At 34.9% G+C, this 23630-nt stretch overlaps 3 protein-coding genes across 4 annotated transcripts in view; 2 read left to right on the forward strand and 1 right to left on the reverse strand.

The window, feature by feature from the left end:
• The window catches only part of LOC124642762, a 662223-nt gene that overhangs the window by 566160 nt on the left and 72433 nt on the right, over positions 1–23630 (forward strand). The gene's annotated exons all lie outside the window — the stretch shown is intronic.
• Positions 12887–19073, forward strand: LOC124642763. Its single transcript, XM_047181400.1, has 2 exons — positions 12887–13192; positions 15802–19073. The coding sequence occupies exons 1-2, from the start codon at positions 13091–13093 to the stop codon at positions 17527–17529; spliced, it is 1830 nt and encodes a 609-aa protein (XP_047037356.1). The 5' UTR covers positions 12887–13090; the 3' UTR covers positions 17530–19073.
• Positions 17512–19723, reverse strand: LOC124642768. Its single transcript, XM_047181406.1, has 4 exons — positions 19546–19723; positions 19222–19410; positions 18977–19048; positions 17512–18475 (listed from the first exon to the last, which is right to left on the reverse strand). The coding sequence occupies exons 1-4, from the start codon at positions 19556–19558 to the stop codon at positions 18186–18188; spliced, it is 564 nt and encodes a 187-aa protein (XP_047037362.1). The 5' UTR covers positions 19559–19723; the 3' UTR covers positions 17512–18185.

Below are 23630 nucleotides of genomic sequence, written 5' to 3' on the forward strand. Positions count from 1 at the left end.
TATTTTTTTCCCAGTATGGGCAGTAGCTACCACAGGATGCAGGTGAAACCGCGGGAAAACGGCCAGTTTAACATACGATAAAACCAACTAATCTTATTCACATCACTATATAGGTTAATCGATATGTAAACTCGATGCCGCTGAAATGACAACACTAAAATATGTATGGTTGTATTAATTTGCGTTTAATTAGTTACGCATACAAATTATTTCGGTGCCATTAGTTCGATAACAATGATTGTATATTAGAAATTCAGTCCTTTCATTAACAGGCTTGTTGATACTAGCCGAATTCCCGCGGTTTCACCCACTTCCAGAGGGAACTACTGCCCGTAATGGGAGAAAATATAGCCTATAATGTTTACCTAGTCGGGAGAGTTTAGCCTTCCAACAGTAACAGAATATTTCATATCGGTTCGATAGTTTCGGAGCCCTTAGGGTTCGAACAAACATCAACGTATGTACATAGATAAAGATGTCTTTCTATCACTAATCGAAAAACATCGGTAATTATAATCCGCCAATAATCGATACTAAAGTTCCGATATCAATATATTCTATCGATTCCAGTTCTGTTCTAGAATTCCTTCGAACATTGTGAGCCAGTTCATTGAATATTCTCATTTTAAATCGCCCCCGTTCTCAATAAAATGCCGCCTAGACGTCTACGAGGCGTCTTAGTCGACACAATAGTGATAATGAAACATGCATTACATCGCCTTTTGTGTTTCCCCCACCACTTTCCGAGCAGCCAATCACGTCGCCTTTGAAGTGGAACCAGGGGTTAATAAATTTAAAGTACATACCTTCAATGGAGTTTCTTGCAGATGATGAATTATAAAAAAAAATCTTTTGAACTTCGACTGTTGTTTGTTCTTGATATTAATTATGGATGGTGTATACTTTCAGCGTATACTTTTCTGTCGTGAATAAATAATTGAGTATGGCTTTCATTTCCTTGAATAATTTCCAAATAGATAAATTACATGTTTAATAAGCATAAGCAAATAAACAATCGTTATTATCAACATCAATTCATTAATATGAATAGCAAATCAGTAAACAAGTGGAATAAATTATACATAATTAGAACCACAAACAAACATATCTTCAGAGAGGTTCATTTTAATTAGTATACTAACATCACACAAAATGCATATATTACCAAACCACGCAATGTGCATGAATATGATTAAATCCAATAATACTTGTAATACCAATATATATTCCCGCGAAAATCTCCCTATTCCCGGGATCCCAGCACTAGATCGCGCCGGGAATTACAAATGTAGTTATTGGGAGTCATATTTGATATTGAGATACCATATTTTATACGAGGATATTACATCAAAATTGAATTCCTGTTGAAATCACTTAGAATATGCGAACTAAAATGTTACATTTTGTGAAAGTAAAAAGATTTCCAATGGTCGTGGAAATTGACGGTATTCTGTTACTTTTATATTAAAAACGAGTGCTTTTAAATACTGACAATTGGTACTATTATGTTGTTGAAGAGAGAATTTTTAACATTTTGCCACTTAGGGTCAATTCCCACTGAAAGAGCAGCGGCCGGCAGCGGCCGTAAGAGCACGGACAATGTAAGAGCGCGGCGCGGCGCGGCGCTCAATCACTTGCATTTACGGCCGCTGCCGGCCGCTGCTCTTTCAGTGGGAATTGACCCTTAAGGTTCACAATTTTTTATAAATACTGACTTCAGAAGTAAATAAAAAGAGAAGACTTATAAGCCCTTAGATTTTCATGGAAATATGGTGGTATAATAACGATTATTGAAGTTGAAAACAGCGAATTCCTTTTAAGACGAATTTTTAAAGATTTTCAATAAACTCTTTGCAACAAAAATGGCCATGTACAGTGTACACAGTAGAATAAACATCTACCAAGCTCCAAATAACTCGTAAGCCGACACATACTTTATATATTCATGTCTTTCGAAACAACCCACATTCAATATGCCTGCAGACGTGCCGTTAGATCATTTGCGGTGGGTCACAAATAGTGTCGTCACAAGATAGTTCCCGGACAATCCCGGGATTACGGACTTGGTTCGAGAATCATAACATATGGCGGGTGAATCTCTTGTGACTTTTTGTGGAAGGATTTATAGAATTAATGGTTGTTTTTTTATTTGTAAAGGTGATTTTATTGTAGTGGTATGGGTATTGAATTATTTATAATGTGTTTTCTTTTGTTGTAAATATAATATTGTGTAATAGAATACTGCTATGGCCAATGGCCGACCGTCCTTGAAGTAAACAAGAGATATCTAATATACATATAACTTGCGCATGGTTTTTAGTATTATTAAATTCTTTTACATATTTTAAGATCAGCCAGTAACTAGAACGAATAATTTAGAGAATTCTGAAATAATCCCGTGCTTAATAAATCCCGCGAAAACACAACAAAGTCACATCCCTAGTTATGATAGCTACAGAACCAGACATTATCGTCTGAGTGAAACCGCAGGCGAAGCCGAGAGACGACGCTAGTTACAAATTGGTTCCCTCAATTTGGTTGTTGATGATCGGGAATCGAACGCTTATTTGGTTAATTCTGATTAGTTTGTATAGTGATACGAGTAATTTAGAGACATACATTTTTCTGAAATAATCCTGTGCTTAATAAATCCCGCGAAAACACAACAAAGTCACATCCCTAGTTATGATAGCTACAGAACCAGACATTATCGTCTGAGTGAAACCGCAAGCGAAGCCGGGAGACGACGCTAGTTACAAATTGGTTCCCTCCATTTGGTTGTTGATGATCGGGAATCGAACGCTTATTTGGTTAATTCTGATTAGTTTGTATTTGAAGGAAAGTATACTTTCTAGTACTTTTTAAGGGAATAAGTAGGTAATGAATTATCTGGAGGAACCTACTAATATTATAAAGCTGACTTGTTTGTTTCTTTTTTTTTCTAAATACGCTAATCTGAGGAAGTACTGGCCCGATTTGGTCGATTTGGATAATCAGTGTTAGATAGCCTATCATCACATATTTTATGCGCATACTATTGTGTTCAGAACTTAGTTGAACCATGAACTATCGCGAAAACTATACCTAGTCATAACAGTCTGCTTGATACATCAACGGAGCATTTTTATTTTACTTACTTTCAATTTGAACCATCAAAATTTTATACAAAACTAAAATAACTTCAGCAAAATATTCTGTCCAGTATTTTATAGTCTATGACCAATAACCATAGACATTGAGACGAGCGATGGACGTAAAATTATTTATGCTCTCCTATCTATGTATTGCCACTTATGTAGTTTGATGGTATGTACAGACACAATGTAATATAAGTATATTTTACTACAAAAGTTCATTGAACCGTGGTATAGAAAAATTGGGCTTATCTAAAACGATTTTACAGTTATGAGGTAAAGTAGTCGTTTTATGAAAAAATATTGATATTAAATACTGTTTAGTCAGGCTAAAATCGGCTCGATCCTATCTATAGAAAAAGGTGAGTCAGATAGATTTTAACAGCGTTTCTATAAACTGAAAATTGATTCAAAGGCTAAGCAGATTGCTTGTATAAGTATGTGGAAAGCAAAGAACATTATTGTTTTTTTTTGTTGCCGTTTTCCGTTGTCTCACATGTCTTTGTAAGTTTCATCTGCATGGGTTCAACATCGTCTTTGTAAAATTAGAATTGCTTAAATGATTAACAGTTTAGAGACAGAATTATAAGTTATCTTAGTATCTTTCAAGTCCTCTTTCTTATTCATATACAAACCTACACTTCACCACAAAATATATAGACACCACTTCATCAATCAACTGTACCAATTGGACGTAGTTATGCAGAAACGTTCCAACCCACTGTACGCGTAAATGCTTATATCTCAAATTAAACTTGAATTTGAGATATAAGCATTTACGCGTTTCAGTTGTATTCTTTTTTATTCTAACTAGTAAAGGTACTAGAGGTTTAATTGTTGAATTATATTGAGTTTAGATAACCATATGCTAAATTTTAGGCTGTTCAATCACAATAACTCGATTTCGGGTGACTTGTGGGTTGGAACGTTTCTGCATAACTACGTCCAATTATTCTCCTACAAAAAACCAGAAAAATAGGCCACAATGGATCTAAAACCTAGATAGTTCTTATTTAAATCCCCAGCTAGCAGCCTATCAGGCAACTGCAGTCTCTGGGCACCCTTAACTGATTGCCACCTCATCCGGCTGTTTACTTAGCTGTCAGGGTAAGATCTACCCGGGTTTCTGCACCGGGTAGGATGAGGATGGGGAAAATATTGTGGGTAGTTGCATTTTTTTGCAGTTCTGTTTTTGTTGAATTGTTTTAACTGTATTACTGCTTGTATAGTTTTTTGGATTTGGAAATTCCGACCCCAAATAAAATTGGGATAAGGGCAGTTGGATGATGTCGAGGAATTCCAAATGAATTAAAAACTAACGACGAAGTAACTCAATGTAGGTACCTAAGTATGTAGTATCAATGTAGTTTTTAAAATGTAGAAGAAAATGTATCTCAAAAATTATAATTAAAAACATGTCATATTTATTACTTTGCCGCTCATCTTTCATATTTTTACAACAGTCTAAATTACACATACACATGCAGCTTAATATTTCCCACTCTACCAAATACTGAAATTCAGAACATACGCGAATAAGACACATATTTCACAACACTAACATTAATATAACAGTCAAACAGGACTTTCTGAAATTAATGAATGCAACGGACATGTGTATGTACGTACGTCCTCAAAAATAGGTTGTAAAATAGCCTCGCATTTTAGAAAACAGTGCGAAATACGTATTCCGTAGGTCCTTTGACGAACGTAGCAACTAGAATTGCGAACAAAAATACATATAAATAAATAACACATAGAGAAAATGCGCTATATTGCATTGTATTTAAAATGGAATTTGAAAAGGGATTCTACAGATGTTTTATTTCACCAAAGCAGGTTTTACATATTTGTTTTTGTAAATGAACAGACGACAGCACAAAAATTGTTATCACACTAATCTATACTCCTATAATAGAGAGAAAACATTTTTTATTTTTTTTGTACCCTAACGGCTCCGAAACCACAGAACCGATTTTGAAAATTCTTTCACTGTTGGAAAGCCACACTTTTCCCGAGGAACATAGGATATATTTTATCCCGGTACGAGCAGTAGTTCTCACGGAACGCGGGTGCAACCGCGGGGAAAAAGCTAGTCCTATCTAACTTCAAGAGACGCTTTCGATTCCGTTCGAAACTTACTCTCTTATGTATTACATGATGAAATAAACAAACAAAATCGTCTTTGGTCGCATTACTTAGTTATGTATTATATTCCAAGGGTAGTTGTAAACAACTCAACGTCAAGTTTGTTAAACAAATAATTTCATATTCAAATATTCTTCTAGATAACCAGTGTGACGTCATAAAAAGCTTTTACAAAACAAGTTTCTGTTTTCGCTGCAACTAATGTACTTTCCGTAACATTGCGGTATAAATAAGAAATAAATCCCATGAATATCTTTGTAACTAAAATTGTCTGTTTGTTTGTTTGGGCGAAGCTGGGAAAGTCTTAAAGTCACGGATACAGATACAATTTATTTAACCACCCCGTTATTTAATAGGTTGTACAAGCGCGAAAGACGTGCTCGGCGATCCTGGTTTCGATTCCTAGATCGGGGAAATCATTTAATGGGTCTTCAGAAACTCACAAAGTAGCCCAGAGTCTGGAAGTTAGCGGTGTTAAAGTTTGCCTCACACTACCTTGGAGGACTCGTAAGGCTCTGACTGAGACCCAGTAACAGTCGTTGAATCCACAACGTCATCTCGCACAAGATCAGGCAAAGATAAAACTCTGAATCTAGAACTCTTAGGTGATTAAAGCTACAGCTCATTCGATAATGAGATTAGTCTTCCGATCAAGTATGGAAGAAATATGAAGAAGAAAAAATTAGGACCCCAATAAATTGGGATAAGGTTAAGAAGATGATGGTCGAACTTGCACTTGGTCTACAGTAAAAGAGCACTTGTCATCCTGCCAGGATACGGATGGAACCGCGGGAAAAACTAGTAAGAAACAATAATCCTACGAATACCTGTATAAATCTGTATTTTTGTTTTGCAATACGACTCGCTAATGCGATTGGATTGGACGTGGTATTGCGGTGACCATGAATATTATAGTCCTGTGGACTTGTCCATAAAATAGATTAGTTTGTGCTTATAATGGTTACAAAGTCTTTTATGGAGTATCGTTTTGTGTGTATGAATTAATCTTTGTTAATGAAGATGTAGCTTGTTTTAAGATTGTCTATGGTTTGCGTGTTTTTATTGCATTGAATACAATAGGAATAAATAAATAGCTACAACAGTGGCTCTTACTTAGCATTTTCTTGAACTTTTAAATGAAAACCGCACAATATTTCATATTTTTAACTACAAAAAAAAACAGAGATTTACAACCTTTTCATCCACAGTTATAATAGAACCATATATTTTCTTACGCGATCCTTTTTTTAATTTTTAAAGTGCAGTACAATCCGATCCTCTATTTGTAATAACTCATGGAAACACCAGCACTTCAGAATACGTTAACATTGATATCATTCGGATTTGTCCGATTTAATCTGGCACATTCGCGCCGATGCTTTTGAATTGTTTATTGCATCGACATATTTTAAGTTCATTTACGTTTGTAATAAGCCAATTGCGGTTACATAATGAGTAAACTTTTTCTTATTGATTTCCAGAACTTATGATCTGGCTAGCCTTTTCTCAACTTTGTTGGAGTCAACTTCCAATCAAACACGATGCAGATGCGAACTCATCTCAATTCGTTGTGCAACCCGATACTACTTGGTAAGATTGATAGTCCTGGATTTTGACTACCCATAACGACTGAGAAAGATGTTCAAATGACAGCTGTGACCACCAAATTAACGTGCTTTAAGAAATACAAAAGAATACGTCAAATGTTCTTCCAAAACAAGAAGAACTCGCTATGACATAGATGATCACCCTTCTTTATAACAACCGTGCCAATCGTTGCTTAACATTAAAATCAATCTACCAATGCTACTGTTAATTATCCATGAGCTCCAACACGCAATAATGCTTAACTACTTACAAAATACCCCTAATCTCTTAAACCAAGCTATATTGATTAAAACCTAAGGCTTCTTCACAGTAACCGCACCTTACGGTTATCCGTTTAATTATAATACGGATAAGTAGACTGGAAGTTAACCAGTAACTTAACGATACTTGTAACTTGGGTTCATTCTGATTAGGTTTGTTTCTTGTAACCTAAAGTCCAGTTAGTTAAAACATGGAATTGTTGTAAAAGTCGTGAGTGATAAGTAGATGAATGCTGTTTGTTAGTTAAAAGAGCTTGTTCTAGAAAATACGATTGTAGTTTTTATATTTATTTTACCTAGGAGGAAGTAGCATTGGAAGGGTTAATACCCTAGGTCACCAGTTGCTTAGCCTTTTTCACAACTGTGTTGGGGTCGGCTTCTAGTCTGACCAGATGCAGCTGGGTAACAGTGAGCTGGGTTATATGAAGCGACTGCGTATCTGATCTCTTCAACCCAGTTACCCGAACAACTTTGTACATACTCGTTGGTACAATTGTATGTACTTCTTGATCAGGAAATGCAATCTTGGATCTTACGGTGGTAATTATTATCAAACACAAGATAATAAATCCAGTTTCCAGAACAAATGCTATATTCTATTATTTTATATCTACAGTTAACAAAGATTTTGGCACGAATCCTGTTCAAAATGACTAACACTAACTAAATAAAAAGTATGTCTTACAAATGAAATCCATCTTAGTCATTCACCACTTAGTATTTTTAGTGGCAAACACTATTGTGGTTTAAGACATACTAATATCCAAACACTACAAAAGATTTCTTCAATAAATTCTCGGAATATAAAACCTACCAGTAATGTGTTAATATCATGGAGAACAAACGAAATAGCAGAGATGTCATAACGCAAAATCTCTTAAGAAATTAGCGCGCTAAAATGCGGGTGTTCGGGGGACGAGGAACGCTACTGTCTCCACCCTTTTACGCCTTCTTAGGAACCCACCACTTTTTGCGAATACCACAAATCGTTGACAGATGTCTCAAAGATCCCGAATACCTCGTTAGTTCACTTGTTCATGCCCATCATACGAATTTGACCTAGAAGAAGGCGCCTGGCCTACCTGCATTATAGCATCTCTGCTTCTTTCCTTACTCCGTTGTATGTAGTCTATGAATCACCGATACCTGAGTTTGGAGTTGATAAGCTTGTATTTGCATGAGTCATAGTGAATCGGGGTCAGCAGATATCGTGGTTCCCACAGCTATGTTAGAGTTCGATTTCTTTATGTACTTGCTTATGTAGGGCAGTATTGGACCTTTAGACTTGATTGATTCCTAAGACTAAAAGGTCTAAAGTCTTTATTCTTTATTTTAACTCCAGTAGAATCTGAATTTGGTCTAATTCGAAGTTCTCTTCAAGTATGTAATATGTCATTATCATCATCATCAGCTTTTTATCGTCCTACTGCTGGGCACAAGCATCCTCTCACACAGAAGGATTGAGCGTTAATCACCACGCTTGCTCAATGCAGGTTAGTGATTTCAGTCTAGGTACATACTTTAATCAGTCATTGGTGACCAAGATATGAGACCTCAATTTAGAAAAGATGCATTGGTACTTGCCTGACCTGGGATCGAACCCGCGCCCTCATACTTGAGAGGTTGGTCCTTTGCCCACTAAACCACCATTAGACTTATTTTAACACCAGCGGAGTCTAAATTCAAGGTCCAAACACTATGAACTCCATTATTGCTTTTGACTCATCGTAACCACTCAATAAGGTTAGTTAATTAATTAATGCATGATGTGTTCATAATGTTAATTAAGTCCGTGTATTTATTAGTTTCTATTTGATTTCTACGTTAATAATCTCAGACCATATTGACCCTTTGCCATGGTAAATACTATGACGATTGAACCTTTGTTTCACCTGGGGAAACTTTTTTCCTTACCGGGAAAAATATAGAAAAAAAATTATTAAAATATAGCTTATGTTACATGGGAATAGTGTAGCTTTCCAACAGTGAAGATTTTTTTTAAAAATCGATTCAGTCATTTCGGATCCTTTAGGGTAGACCCTTACTCTTTATTTTATTACTAGAGATTTCACATTTTTGTACATATTTTTTGATCAATATAACATTTTACTAAAATGTGAAAACTATATTTGTGCAGAAAATCTAATTACTTATATATCAAGAGTGTTTCTGACCCAAATTAATTACTGAACAGTATATTCAACTCATGGAGAACAAAATTACTAGCGGAGGTGCCTTAACGGAAAATCGCCTAAGAAAGTAGCGCGCCAAAATGCGGATGTGCGGGGGACGAGGAACGTTACTGTCTTCGCCTCTATATGCCTTCTTTGGACAAACCCATTTTTTGTAATACCAAAAATTATTGTCAGATGTCTCAAAGAACTCAAACGCTCGTTCGTTCACTCATATTGTTCATGCCCACCGTACAAATTAGACCTAGAAGAAGGCGCCTGACCTACCTTTTAACGACGTCAAAAATCATCAAATAACCCCTCCCGCTGCGGGTTAGCAGCGGCGAGGGAGTGTCGGACTCTTACTGACTAAAAACCGTCGTGTTCCGTTGTAGGCCTTTGCGGTAACTCTTTCGAACAATCCCGCAGCCTCGGCCTTGGCCCTGTTGGGCCCCACCGGGGTCCGCATCTCCGCTCATCTTTCCTTATTCCGTGATTCAACTACTCGAATCTTGCTGCATCACCCAAGCGTTACCCAGTCAAATACAAAATTGATCCAATTAATACTCTCCGTTTTCACTTAGGGGTTGCAGTGAAAAACGGCTTAAAACCCACCCCGATTTATTAACCCGAACTTAATAATCTTATTCAGTGGTGGGGTTTCTTAATAATAAGTGAGTTAATTTGTTTTTGCCCTCTAAAGGGTTGCCATTATCGGGGGAAAACTGTCATAACAAAAATGTCTGATGACTTGTTTTTGTGGGTTACTTCCATAGAATTATAAGCTACTAGAATAGTTGGTATACCTATAAAGCATGTATAGAAGGTGTACCTTTATTTGAATCCTAATACCTCTAGCCTTCCCGGTTACTGGAAAAGGCTCAGGACATGAGCCTTCCTCCCTATACTTCCATGAGCTTTCTTAAATACATTAGGCTATCAAACAGTGAAATAATGTTTCTAATTGGCACAGCGGTTCATGACATTAGCGCGTTCAAGCATACAAACTCTTCAGTTTTAGTACATTAGTAGATTTTAATCTAAGTTACTATAGAACATTACACCAAAGGATTTCTATTGTAATTTGCCTATAATATTACATAGGTTTCATCTTTATTATGTACCTATAGGTTATTTTTCAACTTGAGAAGTTTATTCTTTGCCTAACAAAAGGTTTATTGTTAAACAATGTTAGACGCAGCCTTTGTTTTATGTAGAAGCCTCATTTTTCTTGTAATTCTTAGTATTATTATATTTTGATCCTGAATGGGTATGACGTGTGCATAAAAAGTGATTTACGTGTGAGAAAAGAAAAAAATGAAAGCATTATCTATATCTATACTAATACATATAATGAAGAGGACACACTTTTGTGTGTTTGCACCCTAAAGGTTTCGACCCGATTTGAAGAATTCTTTCACTTTTAGAAAGTTATACTGTACCCGCGTAGTATAGGCTATATTTTATCTGGATATGGGTAAAATTTCCCCGGGATGCAGGTAAAACCGCAGAAAAGAGCTAGCAAATATATAGTGCGATACTCTCCAAGAATAGAATTAAAAAACCCCCACGGCACAGCAAACTTTAAGTCGGCCGCTAGTTTGATCGGGCTCATAAATTAGTACCCAGATGAATGACAATGCTCATTATGTACATTACAACAATCCGGCCGGTATCAAACATCCTACGAGAAAGTTGGATAGGATTAACATCATCATCATCATCATCTCAGCCATAGGACGTCCACTGCTGAACATAGGCCTCCCCCTTTGATCTCCACAGATACCTGTTGGAAGCGACCTGCATCCAGCGTCTTCCGGCGACCTTTATAAGGTCGTCTGTCCACCTCGTTGGTGGACGTCCTACGCTGCGCTTGCTAATCCGTGGTCTCCACTCCAGCACTTTTAACGTTTCACCTTAAAAATAAACTGTCAACCAATCTGCAATCTAATAGTAATTTTGTCTGCAGTGTGCATCCTACATTATCCAGATAATCAAAGTAGGTAATTCACTTGACGAGACAATAAATATAGTTGGGGCGGAAGTCGCACGTTCAAAGCCAGTTGATCAGTAAAATAATATAGTTATTCCTAACTAGTTAAATCGATTAAGTTTCCCAGACTTGCAGTGTGACCTAAGGCTGTGGCTAAACTGTTCACAAATACCCCACCACTCACAAATACCAATTTTGGTAAATAAAAATTTCTGCTTATGATTTGCGTATTTTTTTTTCAGATCTATTCGCGTGCAGTAGAACTTGAAGCTTTATTTACATAGATATTTACAGAACATATAAAAAACTATCCTAGTAAAACAAACAAAAAACATTTGCGGGTTTCTTGACATACACCGTTAGACAAGTCATCAGACTACTTAGCTTTTTTTCAACTAGGCGTATTGGAATTCAGTGCTGTTTCGTTGTTGATATGAACCAAAAACCATAGAATAATCTTGAAAGCCCTTTATTTCTCCTAGCTAAAAATAAAATACGTAGGCAGGTATATGTATATTTTTTCTCATTTTCAAGGTTAGACGCACGATAGTTTGGTTGCATAGGTCAATTGCGAGTTCAATGTATATCATAGTGAAAAGGACACTTATTGTTTTAATGTGCCCTTGAAAAAAAAACTTAATGAGCAGCACCTTAAAACTTGCCAAAGCTTTGCACGGGTATTAATTATTTTGGCACATAACTTCCTCATGTATATAATTTTATTTATTTTATTTTTATAGATTAGTGAAAAATTTGTTTAGTTTCTTATATTTATTGTGTAACAAATTTTTGAAACCTAAGTTTGTCTACAGTGTGTCTACAGCCTAACACTGAGTTAATATTGCTCGGGTCTATTGAGCCGAGACTTAAACTTAAGCGGTTACTAACAGACGTTATTTTCGCTTATTAGTTAAATATTTTAGATTAAATCCAAGTAAATATAAAATATGTACTTTAAATCTGAGCATTAAGTACCGATTTAGAGATTTAGAGCTCAAAAATGTTGCAAATAATTTAATTATATAAAACGTTTTCTCTAAAAAAAACTAAAATATATCAAATACCTAATAATTTTTACCCATACTTACATAAGCCATCTCTAATTTCTACTCCGTAACTTGATTGATATTATACATAAAAAAAAAACTTTCACTAGGGACTTTATTTCACTTCACACCACACGTCACTAAAACCAAATTTCTACTATTATAGTCAAAGATTTCTACTATAAAAAGGTCTATAAATATTAGTTTCAGCACTGAAACTAACAAATGAAGATCATCTATTTCGCTTCACGTGATTGAGTACCCATTACGGTTTAAAATCTATACTAATATTATAAAGCTGACGAGTTTGTTTGTTTGTTTGAACGCGCTAATCTCAGGAACTACTGGTCCGATTTGAAAATTTCTTTCAATGTTAGATAGCCCATTTATCGAGGAAGACTATCAAGGGTCGGAAACGTTATTTAAAATAACGTTTTTTATACGTTTCTAACAGTTCTTCGTATTGTGTTCGTTGCATTGCGTTCGGAACGAAAACGAAATGGGAACATTTTCAAAAACCGGTTTAATCCGCAAGACGGTGCGGTCGTGCGACGACAAGTATGGACTTGTTTGTTTATGCTGCCGCGCGGCTTCATTGTAACTATAGATCAATCATTCCGATGCGCTTGCTTACTGAGGTTGTGTTTAGGTTTACTGTTGTTATTGGGACTTCGGGAGTGGTAATTAGTTACCTACCTATTATAGTTAGTGGTGCTTATTCATTGCTTAAATGGGACGTAAAAGAAAAAACCCAATTTACTCGTATTACATTTACAATAACGAAACTAACAAATCAAAATGTCAAATGGAAGGATGCCAGAAAGCAATACGAGTAAGTACCTATACATATAATTATTCAATCTTGAGGTTCTTGTAGTATACTGTAAGTCCTTAAGAAGTAGGTAGTTTATACAACATGATTTGTACCTAGGGCTGCCATCCGTCCGGGTTTCCCCGGATTTGTCCTCGTTTGGAGGCCGTCCGGGGACCGTCCGGGCGGGGTTTCAAGAAGTGTCCGGGGAAAACCCGGACACTTTTCATGTAAGGAAGCACCTCATTGAATTTAAGTATATGTTAATAGTAAATTGATTACAAATTAGGTATTATTTTGTTTAAAAAAATCGTACTCGTTCGGGTTTTTTAATGTTTGGCGAAATTCGAGATGGCAGCCCTATTTGTACCTATATGAACAATTTTTTCTATAGGAATTAGGACTAACATCGAAATGATCGAAATCACAAAAAAAAATATCTCTGCTGTTTCATAAAAATCATCAAAAACTACTTATGATGAACAAGCAACTTTTTGCGATTTCGAGATTCGTCTCATAGTAGAAGTTGTTCATATACCTTTATTAATTCTGTTATACAGCTTTTACTTATACTGTTTATTGCTCAGATCAAAGAAATAGGCAGATAGAGCGCTCAGACACGCGAGTGTGTCCACCAAAGCAAATACAAAATCATAATACCTACCTACAAACTCGCGACAGTACCGAGCTACGCATCGTCTCGCTCACACGTCACTAGTGATTTGTCATTAAAATTTTCAAAATATGCCGTTTTGTGTGTTTAAACACTGCAAAAGTAGTTCACAAAAACTAAGAAAACAAGATGGGATATCTTTCCATATGTAACTCTTGTTATTATTATTGTTTTCGTATTTATTTTCCATAAAATACTTTCGGCTCACTTGAAACACAAAACCTTAACAGTAAATCGTCTGTGTGGCTAGTAGCTATGACGGGAAAATTACCCTGAATTAGGGGAATGTGTATCGTACGTAAAAAACATCGATGGTGCATTTAAATTCATGACGAATGTTTTTAACCGACTTCCCAAACAGGAGGAGGTTCTCAATTGGGCCGGTATATATGGTTTTTTTTCTATGTATGTACATTGATTACGCCGAGGTTTATAGACCGATTTACGTGATTCATTTTTTGTTCGACGCGGAATAGTTGACAGTTGGTCCCATATTCATCCATATTCAGATGATGGAAACCCTGAGAAATCGAGGGCAACCTTCGAAAGTTGTAGTACTCTTGCGTATGCCTCAAAGCACTATTCAACAGTGAAGGTTTGGAGCTGACCTGATGATGAAGACCAGAGAGGTTCGAACATTCATTAGTGATATTTTACCTACAATTATTATAACCTTCGTCGTTTCGACTACCGTATTTAATAAAGGGGATAATGGATTTTATTCCTAAATCAAACTAATCAAACTTATTAATTAGTAAATTATACTTTTCTTATAATTTACTGTGTTTACGTAAAATATTTGAAAACAATTTTACTGAACAAGTATGGGAGTATTTCTCAATGGGAATAAATATTTTGACCACCATAAAATGCTTTGATACCATATATAGTTTTGTAACCAAAAATATCTACTTAACACCAGAACAATAAAGTCTAAAAATATAATAGTACCAGGTATTTTAGACACGACTCCACTTTAATTTGTATTCGACCACCTTTAGTAAATGATCACCAAATCTTGACGACCAAAATAATGTATTATTTTTGCCTAAATAAGTCACTGTGATTGCCATAAAATGTAGGCTTATTACCAAATAAAGTATTATGATGCCATATTAAGTTATGTGTATATAGACTCCACGTAGGTAGTCTTGTTTGCCCTACCCCTAGAGTGCAATTCAAACCGGCGTAGGCGCGGAGGGGCGAGGCGGCCTGCGAGCTGGGGCGCAGGTAGTTTTAGGGCTGAGCGTGAGCGTGAAAACCATCTGCGACGATAAAAAGCCATGCTTGCTGCATGTTCCATGTTTGCTTCCATGCTGCATGCCTGCTAACATATATGTATATCAAGTTTGGGATAACAATGATTTATTTGGACTCATTTTGCTAAAATAGAATAGCAAAATTTAATTTTGTTGATAATTTACTATTTTTGGATTACTTATGATTTACTTGGAGTAATTTTACTTAAATAGGTTAGCAAAGTGTTGAAACTTTGGTTATAATTTTACTATAAATTGTTGGTTTAATTTTGGTGATCATTTACTATTTTTGGCTTACTCATGATTTACTTGGAGTAATTTTACTTAAATAGGATAGCAAAGTGTTAAAACTGGTTATAATTTTACATTAAAATGCGAGTATCATTTTGGTGATCATTTACTATTTTTGTCCGCTATTTGTTACCATATCTGGTGGTCAGTTAAACATTAAAGCCTTTCTCAATATCTGGCAACCGTAAACGCACACATATGCACGTGTCCGTACACGGCGCAGTTTAGCTGCCGCGCACACATAAATAAAAGCTGGCTTCACTTTGTTGTTCGCGCACGTTCTATCTGCCTATTTCTTTGATCTGAGGTTTATTGATAATATTTTATTGAAGATTGTGAATGAATATATTACGGACTGTGAAGGATCAAAAATTATATGATACGATTGTAAAAAAATATTGTTCCAGGGACATCATGCCGGAAATTTAGTACGACATTTTTTTACGCAGCATCGTGCTGAATATAACAAGATGCAAGAAAGGACTTTGTCTGATAAAGATGTAAATTCTTTAACAGAATACAATAAAGTTCTTGAATGCTGCATAAATTTAGTTGCAATCCACGGCAGGCCGTTGTCTTTGCTAGAAGATGAGGCATTCCAAAGTTTAATTTCAATGATACCTAATCCTGGGTTAACACCTAATATTAGAAACATAAGAACATGTATTGAGAATAAAGCCTACGATGTCCGAAAGAAGATCTATGAGGAATTAAAAAATAAACTGGTATGTTTAAAAATTGATGTAGCTTCTGTTAAATCAAGAAGATTCCTCGGAATAAATTTGCAGTTCATTTTAGATAAGAAGCTGCAGCTTCGTAATTTGTGTGTAGTTGAGCTTCATGAACGGAATACTGCAGCATTCTTGAAAGACACAGTGTTGATGGTTTTAAGCCGCTACGGAATCGAGCCTCGGCAGCTATACTCCATCACCTCGGACAACGGCGCTAATATGCTTGCAATGTCTCGTCAAATTGAAGAAGAAATACAGGATTGTCTTGAAGATTTTAGTAACACTGAAGAACAGGTTGAGGAATCTGATATTATATTTTCACCAGCAGATAGTCAGGAAATGCTTGATTTGGTGGAAAGTTTGGAGTTCGAAAGGGAAAATATAGCCCAACCTATCGTGACAGCTGTACGTTGTGCCGCGCATACATTGCAGCTTGCTGTGAGAGATGCCTGCAAAGAACTTGAACCCGTTTTCGAATTGTGTCGTCGTGCAGTAAGAACTCTTCGTACACCTAACGTGGCACTTGAATTAAAGCGTAACCAATTGCTTCAGGCTATTCTGGATTGTCCAACTCGATGGGACTCTACCGCCGATATGTTGGACAGGCTAGTTAACCTAAAAGACTTTTGTAAAGAACATTACTCAGACTTAATTGGAGATGAGACATGGTCAAAAATTGAAGAAAGCTTGCAGGCTCTCAAACCGTGCAGAGTACTATCCAAACGGTTGCAAGAAGAACAATTAACATTCGGTGATTTTTACATTTATTGGATAAAATGTATTACAGAGTTAGAACAAATGAATACTCCTATTGCAATATATTTGGTTATATGTATGAAAGCGAGAGAGGGCAATCTTCTGACCAACGACACGTTTTTATCTGCTGTTTATATGGATCCGAGAGTAAATTCTATACTTTCCGAAGAACAAAACGAACGAGCTCGTATTCATTTAATGCATACACACCAAAGATATATTAATTTGCAATTGCAAACTCAGGATCGACCAACAAATGAAAATGATCTTAATCAAGATAATGTCCCGCACACATCACGAAGTAATATAGATAGTTTCTTTGAAAGGCGATATAGAGAACGTCAGAGAGAACGACCAACAGAAGCTTGCAATCAATTAAAACACTCTTTGATTGATTTTTTAAATTCGCCACTTTTGCCAACGCATGAGAACATTTTGAAATATTGGTACGAAAAAAGGTTTACTGATCCACAACTTTATTCTTTATCCACTATAGCCTTGGCTACTCCACCAACGCAGGTTAGTGTTGAAAGGTTGTTTTCGTCGCTGAAATTCATTTTAAATAATCTAAGAATGTCATTAAAAGACTCCATAATTGATGATATCTTGTTAGTAAGAAACAACAGCATCTATGAGAAATCAGATTAATTTAATATTATTTTCTGTGACATTTTGTTAATTTACATGATTATGTAGATACCTAATATGTTTATCAGTCTCAGGTTCAATAAGCTAGTATTATGTAATTGGGAATATGCATGTGATTTAAATTTACTTGATTTTTTTTCCTTGAGCCTTTATAGTTCTGATATTATATCTCAACCATTATTTTCTTATTTAAATTGTTTATAATTGCATAAAATATTAATTAAAAAGTGCAAAAAAAGCATGTGTAATTCAAATTTATGAAACGCATCACCATTGTTTTGTCAAAATGAAAATTTACGTCACGAGTATAGTTATCGAATTTGTCAGCAAAAAAAAATAAAAATAAAAATAAAAACAAAAAAAAATACAAAAACAAAAAAAAAAAAAACAAAAAAAAAACAAAAAAAAAAACAAAAAAAAATTGTCAGCATCGATGTTTCAATCGTTCGTCAGAGCACACGCCAAAATGCGGGCGTTTAAAGTGCCCATGTGGCTATTTTTAACTTCTTTTTAAAAATTTAAATTACTTTATAGGTGTTGATTGAGTTTTTTTTTTGTATTTAATAGCGATGACTAATCGAATAAAATATAGAAAAAAGCACATCCATATTCCCTATTGTAAGTAAACACATTCATTCGTTACTTAAAATTAAAAGTCAGGTTCCTTTTTCGTGCGGCATGTGCCTGTGCTTATTCCTGTGTATTAGCTTTAATATTTCCACATATACATAAGTCCGCATGCATGGCTCGACAAAATCTAACTCTGACGAAATAAGTTTTCCATAATATTCATTTCTCATATCTTTCTGATTGTTGGTTATGTTGCACGGTACACACTGGTATTTTACATTTTGTTGCTTTGAATTTTGACTTGGTAAAACAGGTTCCTCCTGAGGCTTCTGGGTATCCTTGCTTTGCGGAACAGTAATTAGACTCATTTGTATTCCTGCAATATATATCAAATTAATTATTTAAACGTTTAATTTGTTAAATTAGGTTGATTTGTATTGTACAATTATTGTACAGTGACTACAAACTTTAAATTAAAATTATTTTAATCGATGTTCAGTCAATCACAGTTTGGTGCTGCGAAGTGCAACCAAGATGTTTCTTAAAATTATCATGTTGCATCACGCGAGAATATGGGCTACCGCCGTTTTATATATTTTGGCGAATAGGGTTACCTATATTATAAACATAATAATATTTATGCTTCGGATCAGCTAAGAGTTGGATGCAATGTGATTATTATTGTTAATTTAATCTAATACACAAACAGTCAGCTGCTAGAACGATATTTAAAGTTAGTGCTTTATTAAAGTTATCGCCGTCTTTTTTTACTTCTGAAATACTGAATATAGTTAATAGAGCATGAACTTTAAAGATCGTTCTTGAAAACTGACCGTAAGGAAAAATATCTTCGTTTAGTCTTGACAAGAATACCTACCTATTGTACGTCTTTTCGGTGCTAATAGAGATTGCGATTCTTCCTCATTTAATGTTGCATGTCTTTTGATTTCTAAAAATAAATGATGTTTAAATTATTTCTCTTTTTATAGTTGCACTCGACTACTATTTATAGCGCCGTGCTAACCCAAAAAGACCTATAATAATGCTTATAGGTTTTTTAGCCAGCACATAAACACTTAGAGGCCTTTTTAGCTTAGCATGGCAGTATAATTACTAACATACCTTTTCCAGTTATTATATCTTTTTCAGTAAGAGAGGTTTGTTTGTCTGGTAAACTGATATTTGGGTTGAAATCCTCTTTTTCAATACAAAATGGTTTGCCGTCTGGTAAATCAGTAATTGGATCAACATCAGTTTCTATTTCAGTAAAAAATGGTTGGCTGTCTGGTAAATCAGTATTTGGCTCTTCATCTGAAATATTTTATTTAAGTAGCAATTAACTTTACAAACCTTGAATATAATATATATACAATTGATAGTCTAGAAATAACAATTAATCTTTAAGATTCTGTACTTATTTCCATATAATAGGGTAGTGGTACTCACCTGAACTGTCCATGCTTACTGTACTAATACACTGTTTACTAACTACGAGTAGGTATATTCACGGGTTAGTAACAATTGTACCTAGGCTTAGCTTTAACAAACAAATTTACAAATTAAGCAAACGAAACTTAGTACGATAGGTACGAACGACGAAACTAAACCGCGCGGCAGTGAGATGCCAATTGAATTGAATACTCATGAAACATCGAGCAACACAAAAATTCAATAAAAACGGTTAAAAACGTTTTATTAAACGAAATCGGTATATTTTTTTTGTTCTTCAAAAACGTTTTTTATAACGTTCCGTTCGAACATAAACGAAACAAATTGTTCTTTAGGTATTTAAGACGAAAACGTTTCGAAAAATATACCGGTATCCGACCCTTGAAGACTATAGGAAGACTATAGGCTTTTTATCCCAGTACGGGAAGTAGTTCCCACGGGATGCGGGTGAAACCGCGGGCAGAAGCTAGTAAAAAATATATAGATAATATGTAAACATATTTATTTGTAAGATAGTTTCATAGGCCACACCAATTTTTAACTGATTAAAGGCCTAACCTATTAAAGGCGTACTTATCTAGTTGTTAAAAACATTTCTTTCCTCGCGGGTTTTGCTTACATATTAAAGGAACCACTTCCCACACATAGATTAATTTCAGCATACATGAATTTCAAGGAATAAGCTACATAACTGCCGAGTTTCGTCAAAATCGGTTCAGTAGTTTTTGCGACAAACTGTTACAAACATTCACATATCCAAATTTTTCCACGATAATGTTGTCATGTTAATTTTGATCTGGCTTCCCAAACAATATAGGCGTAGTATTTAAAACAAAATATAATAGAAGTATGATTTACTAACGCATATTTATTTTGTTTCAGGTAATTTGGGAGCCTGCAGTTGATGTGGACTGGGGTTAATAGCCGCCCGATGGTTTTAACAGCTCTCGTATTGTTTTGTCAACCAATTGTTTAGAGTTAGCCTATAGATTTATGGATACCCTTTACACTTCTCCCGTGTTTTTTGGTTCATTACGGCTACTTGACTAACTTTTCGATAAAACTTTATGATAGGCAATTAAAAAAATGACATGGTAGCCTAGTGGGTAAAGAACCAATCTCTCAAGCCTGAGTGTGTGGGTTTGATACCAGGTCAGGCAGGTACCAATATAACTTTTTTAATTTTGTATGTACTTCCTAAAATCTTTTACACCAATGAATTTGATTCGGAGGGCATGATAAACTGTAGGTCTTGGCTGTCATTGAACATATTTGACAGTTTTGGTAGTCAAGTCAGAAGCCAGAAAGTCTGACAATTAGTCTTAGCAAGGGGTGTTGGGTTGCCCGGGTAACTGAGTTTACCGGGGGAGGTCAGAAAGGCAGTCGCTCTTTGTAAAACAAAACACTGATACTCACCTGCATCCAGTTAGACTGGAAGCCGACCACAACAATTTTTTTATTTAGTCAATACGATTTTCAGCTTACCCAAAATGGCACCAAAATACTTTATATTGACTTTTGAAGGGTTAAGACGGATAATCCGCAAGGGTCGTGACGACCAAACATCAAGAAATAGCCCATTCCTTTCAGCTCGAATTCTAAAAACGTCCTTATATTTAAGTAGGCACCATTTTATCGGAGTGAATCGGTCAGGATATTCATATTCATATTCATATTCATATCATTTATTGCATTCCACAAGTTTCATATGGTGTTACAAAAAGCTTACAGCTAGGTACATTTGTGGACCCTGTTAGGGCACAGCAACATTTAGCATTTAATGCCAGTACATTTAAAACACTTAAAACTAATTCTAAATTTTTAAGGTAGTTTTAAACATTAGGTATAATAGGAGTAGTTAATTTACAATTAAAATTATATATTATATTTCTTTATATTTGTATAAATATATGTATATTAGGAAATTATTTAGATATCAGCTATTTTAGTGTATTGTAGTGTGTATAATGTTTATGTATGACTAATATTTATTTTGTCGTTCATGTATTCTTGAATTGTATAGTATGCCTTCTTAGTTAGGATTTCCTTAATTTTATTTACATATACATTATACTTTGGTTCGTTTTTTATAGCATTTGGTAATTTATTATATATTTTTATTGCCATTACATATGGACTATTTGAATGTAATGTCATACGGGAAGTAGGTAGCATGAGCATGTTCTTATGTCTAAGTGATCTGGTTTTGTGTTTGTCTCCTCGGGTTGTGAAGAAGTTACTGTATTTCCTAACAAACTTGCATATTTCTAGAATGTAAATAGATGGTAATGTGAGTATTTTGAGTTTAATGAAGAAGGGTTTGCAGCTGTCAGTTTGTTCTATATTTACAATAATGCGAATTAATTTCTTTTGCAGTGTAAATAAAGTAGTCGCGTCTGTGCTATTTCCCCACAGTATTATGCCATAGCTTAGCCATGCGTTTGCATAGGCGTAGTACATTGTAAGTGCGGTTTGTATGTCTGTAGTTTTTTTCACTTCGCGGAGAGCATAGCTAAATTTTGAGATTTTTGCCTTGGTATTATTAATATGCGTTTTCCATGTTATATGTGTATCTATTGTTATTCCTAGAAGCGTAAAGTCTTTAACTACTTCAATTTTTGTACCGTTTATGGTGAAGTTAACTGTCAGAGGGTTTTTTTGATATGGGTAAAAAGTCATAATTTTAGTTTTTCTGTAATTTATTTCGAGATTATGTTGATCCATCCATTTAATTGTTTTATTGAATATTAAAGTCAGCTGATTATTTATATCACTATCATCTTGGCATGATGTTAGTACGGATACGTCATCGGCAAAAAGAACACTTGGTTCTTCCAAGGCTTTGGGCAAGTCATTAATATAGATTAAAAACAAGAGGCATCCTATTACGCTTCCTTGGGGGATTGATGCATTTATAATTTTTTTATTTGATCTTACTCTTACTATTTGTTTTAGATCATAATCGAAGTGCTCTATTTCAACATATTGTTCCCTATTTTTAAGATACGACTTGAACCACCTGTGTGTCTCACCGCGAACGCCAATTTTGTATAACTTATCAAGAAGAATGTCAAATTGCACTTTATCATATGCCTTGGTCATATCTAACAGGACACCTACGGCATATTTTTTGTCATTAATTATATTTACTACTTCCTGCATAAATTTGTATACAGCAAGGGTTGTTGACCGCATTTTCCGAAATCCATTTTGTCCTTCGTCAAAAATTTTGTATCTTTCACAGAAACTATATACTCTCACGCACATGGCCTTCTCATAGACTTTGGAAATCGTGGGTAAAAGAGCAATGGGTCTATAATTGTTCGGGTCTGTTTTTGAATCTTTCTTATAAAGAGGTTTAAGGATAGCCTTTTTTAAGCGGTCTGGAAATGTTCCATCATTAAACGATTGATTTATTAGATTACATAGAGGTAAAGCTAGTTCAGCTGCGCATTGCCTAATTAGGCATGGAGGAAGTTCATCTACTCCGTGACTTTTTTTGTTCTTTAAATTTTTTATAATAGTGAATGTTTCTTTACTATCCAATGGTCTGAGAAAAAGGGTATTTTCTGTGGACACAGACGGGCCTTGCCCCTGGCTGGTCGATGGGTGATGGCTTTCTGCTCCAATTGATGCGAAAAAGTTATTGAAAACATCTACTACTTTTTTTGGATCAGAGATTAGAGTTTTATCAAGTTTTAATTTAATATTGTTTTTATCTGATAATCTAGTTTTATTGGTGCGTTCATTTACTATCTGCCACATGGCTTTAATTTTGTTTTGGGATGTTTTTATCTTTTTTATGTATTGTTGTTTTTTGGATGTATTTACTGCCGCTTTTAATATTTTTTCATATTTTTTGTAATAGGTTTTGATAATTGGATTATTTGATTTTAAACATAGTGTTTTTAACAGTCTCTTATTCAGGCATGATAATTTTATACCCTTGGTAAGCCAATATTTTTTGTAGTTTGTTTTTATTTTAATTTTATGTTTTGGTATGGTCTGATCGAGTATTTTGGTTAATTGTTCTATGAAAGCATTATAGTTCTGGTTGACCTCGTTATTTTCATTTATAATAT

Source organism: Helicoverpa zea, chromosome 25 (genome assembly GCF_022581195.2).
Source record: "Helicoverpa zea isolate HzStark_Cry1AcR chromosome 25, ilHelZeax1.1, whole genome shotgun sequence".
Taxonomy (NCBI): Eukaryota; Metazoa; Arthropoda; class Insecta; order Lepidoptera; family Noctuidae; genus Helicoverpa; species Helicoverpa zea.

Excerpts from the sequence above, each read along its gene's own strand:
- LOC124642763 (XM_047181400.1), top strand. The coding sequence starts at position 13,091 with ATGGGACGTAAAAGAAAAAACCCAATTTACTCGTATTACATTTACAAT. Across the intron at positions 13,193-15,801 it reads GATGCCAGAAAGCAATACGA|GGACATCATGCCGGAAATTT; the intron begins GTAAGTACCTAT and ends ATATTGTTCCAG.
- LOC124642768 (XM_047181406.1), bottom strand. Across the intron at positions 19,049-19,221 it reads AGATATAATAACTGGAAAAG|AAATCAAAAGACATGCAACA; the intron begins GTATGTTAGTAA and ends ATTTATTTTTAG. Across the intron at positions 18,476-18,976 it reads ACCGAAAAGACGTACAATAG|GAATACAAATGAGTCTAATT; the intron begins GTAGGTATTCTT and ends TATATATTGCAG.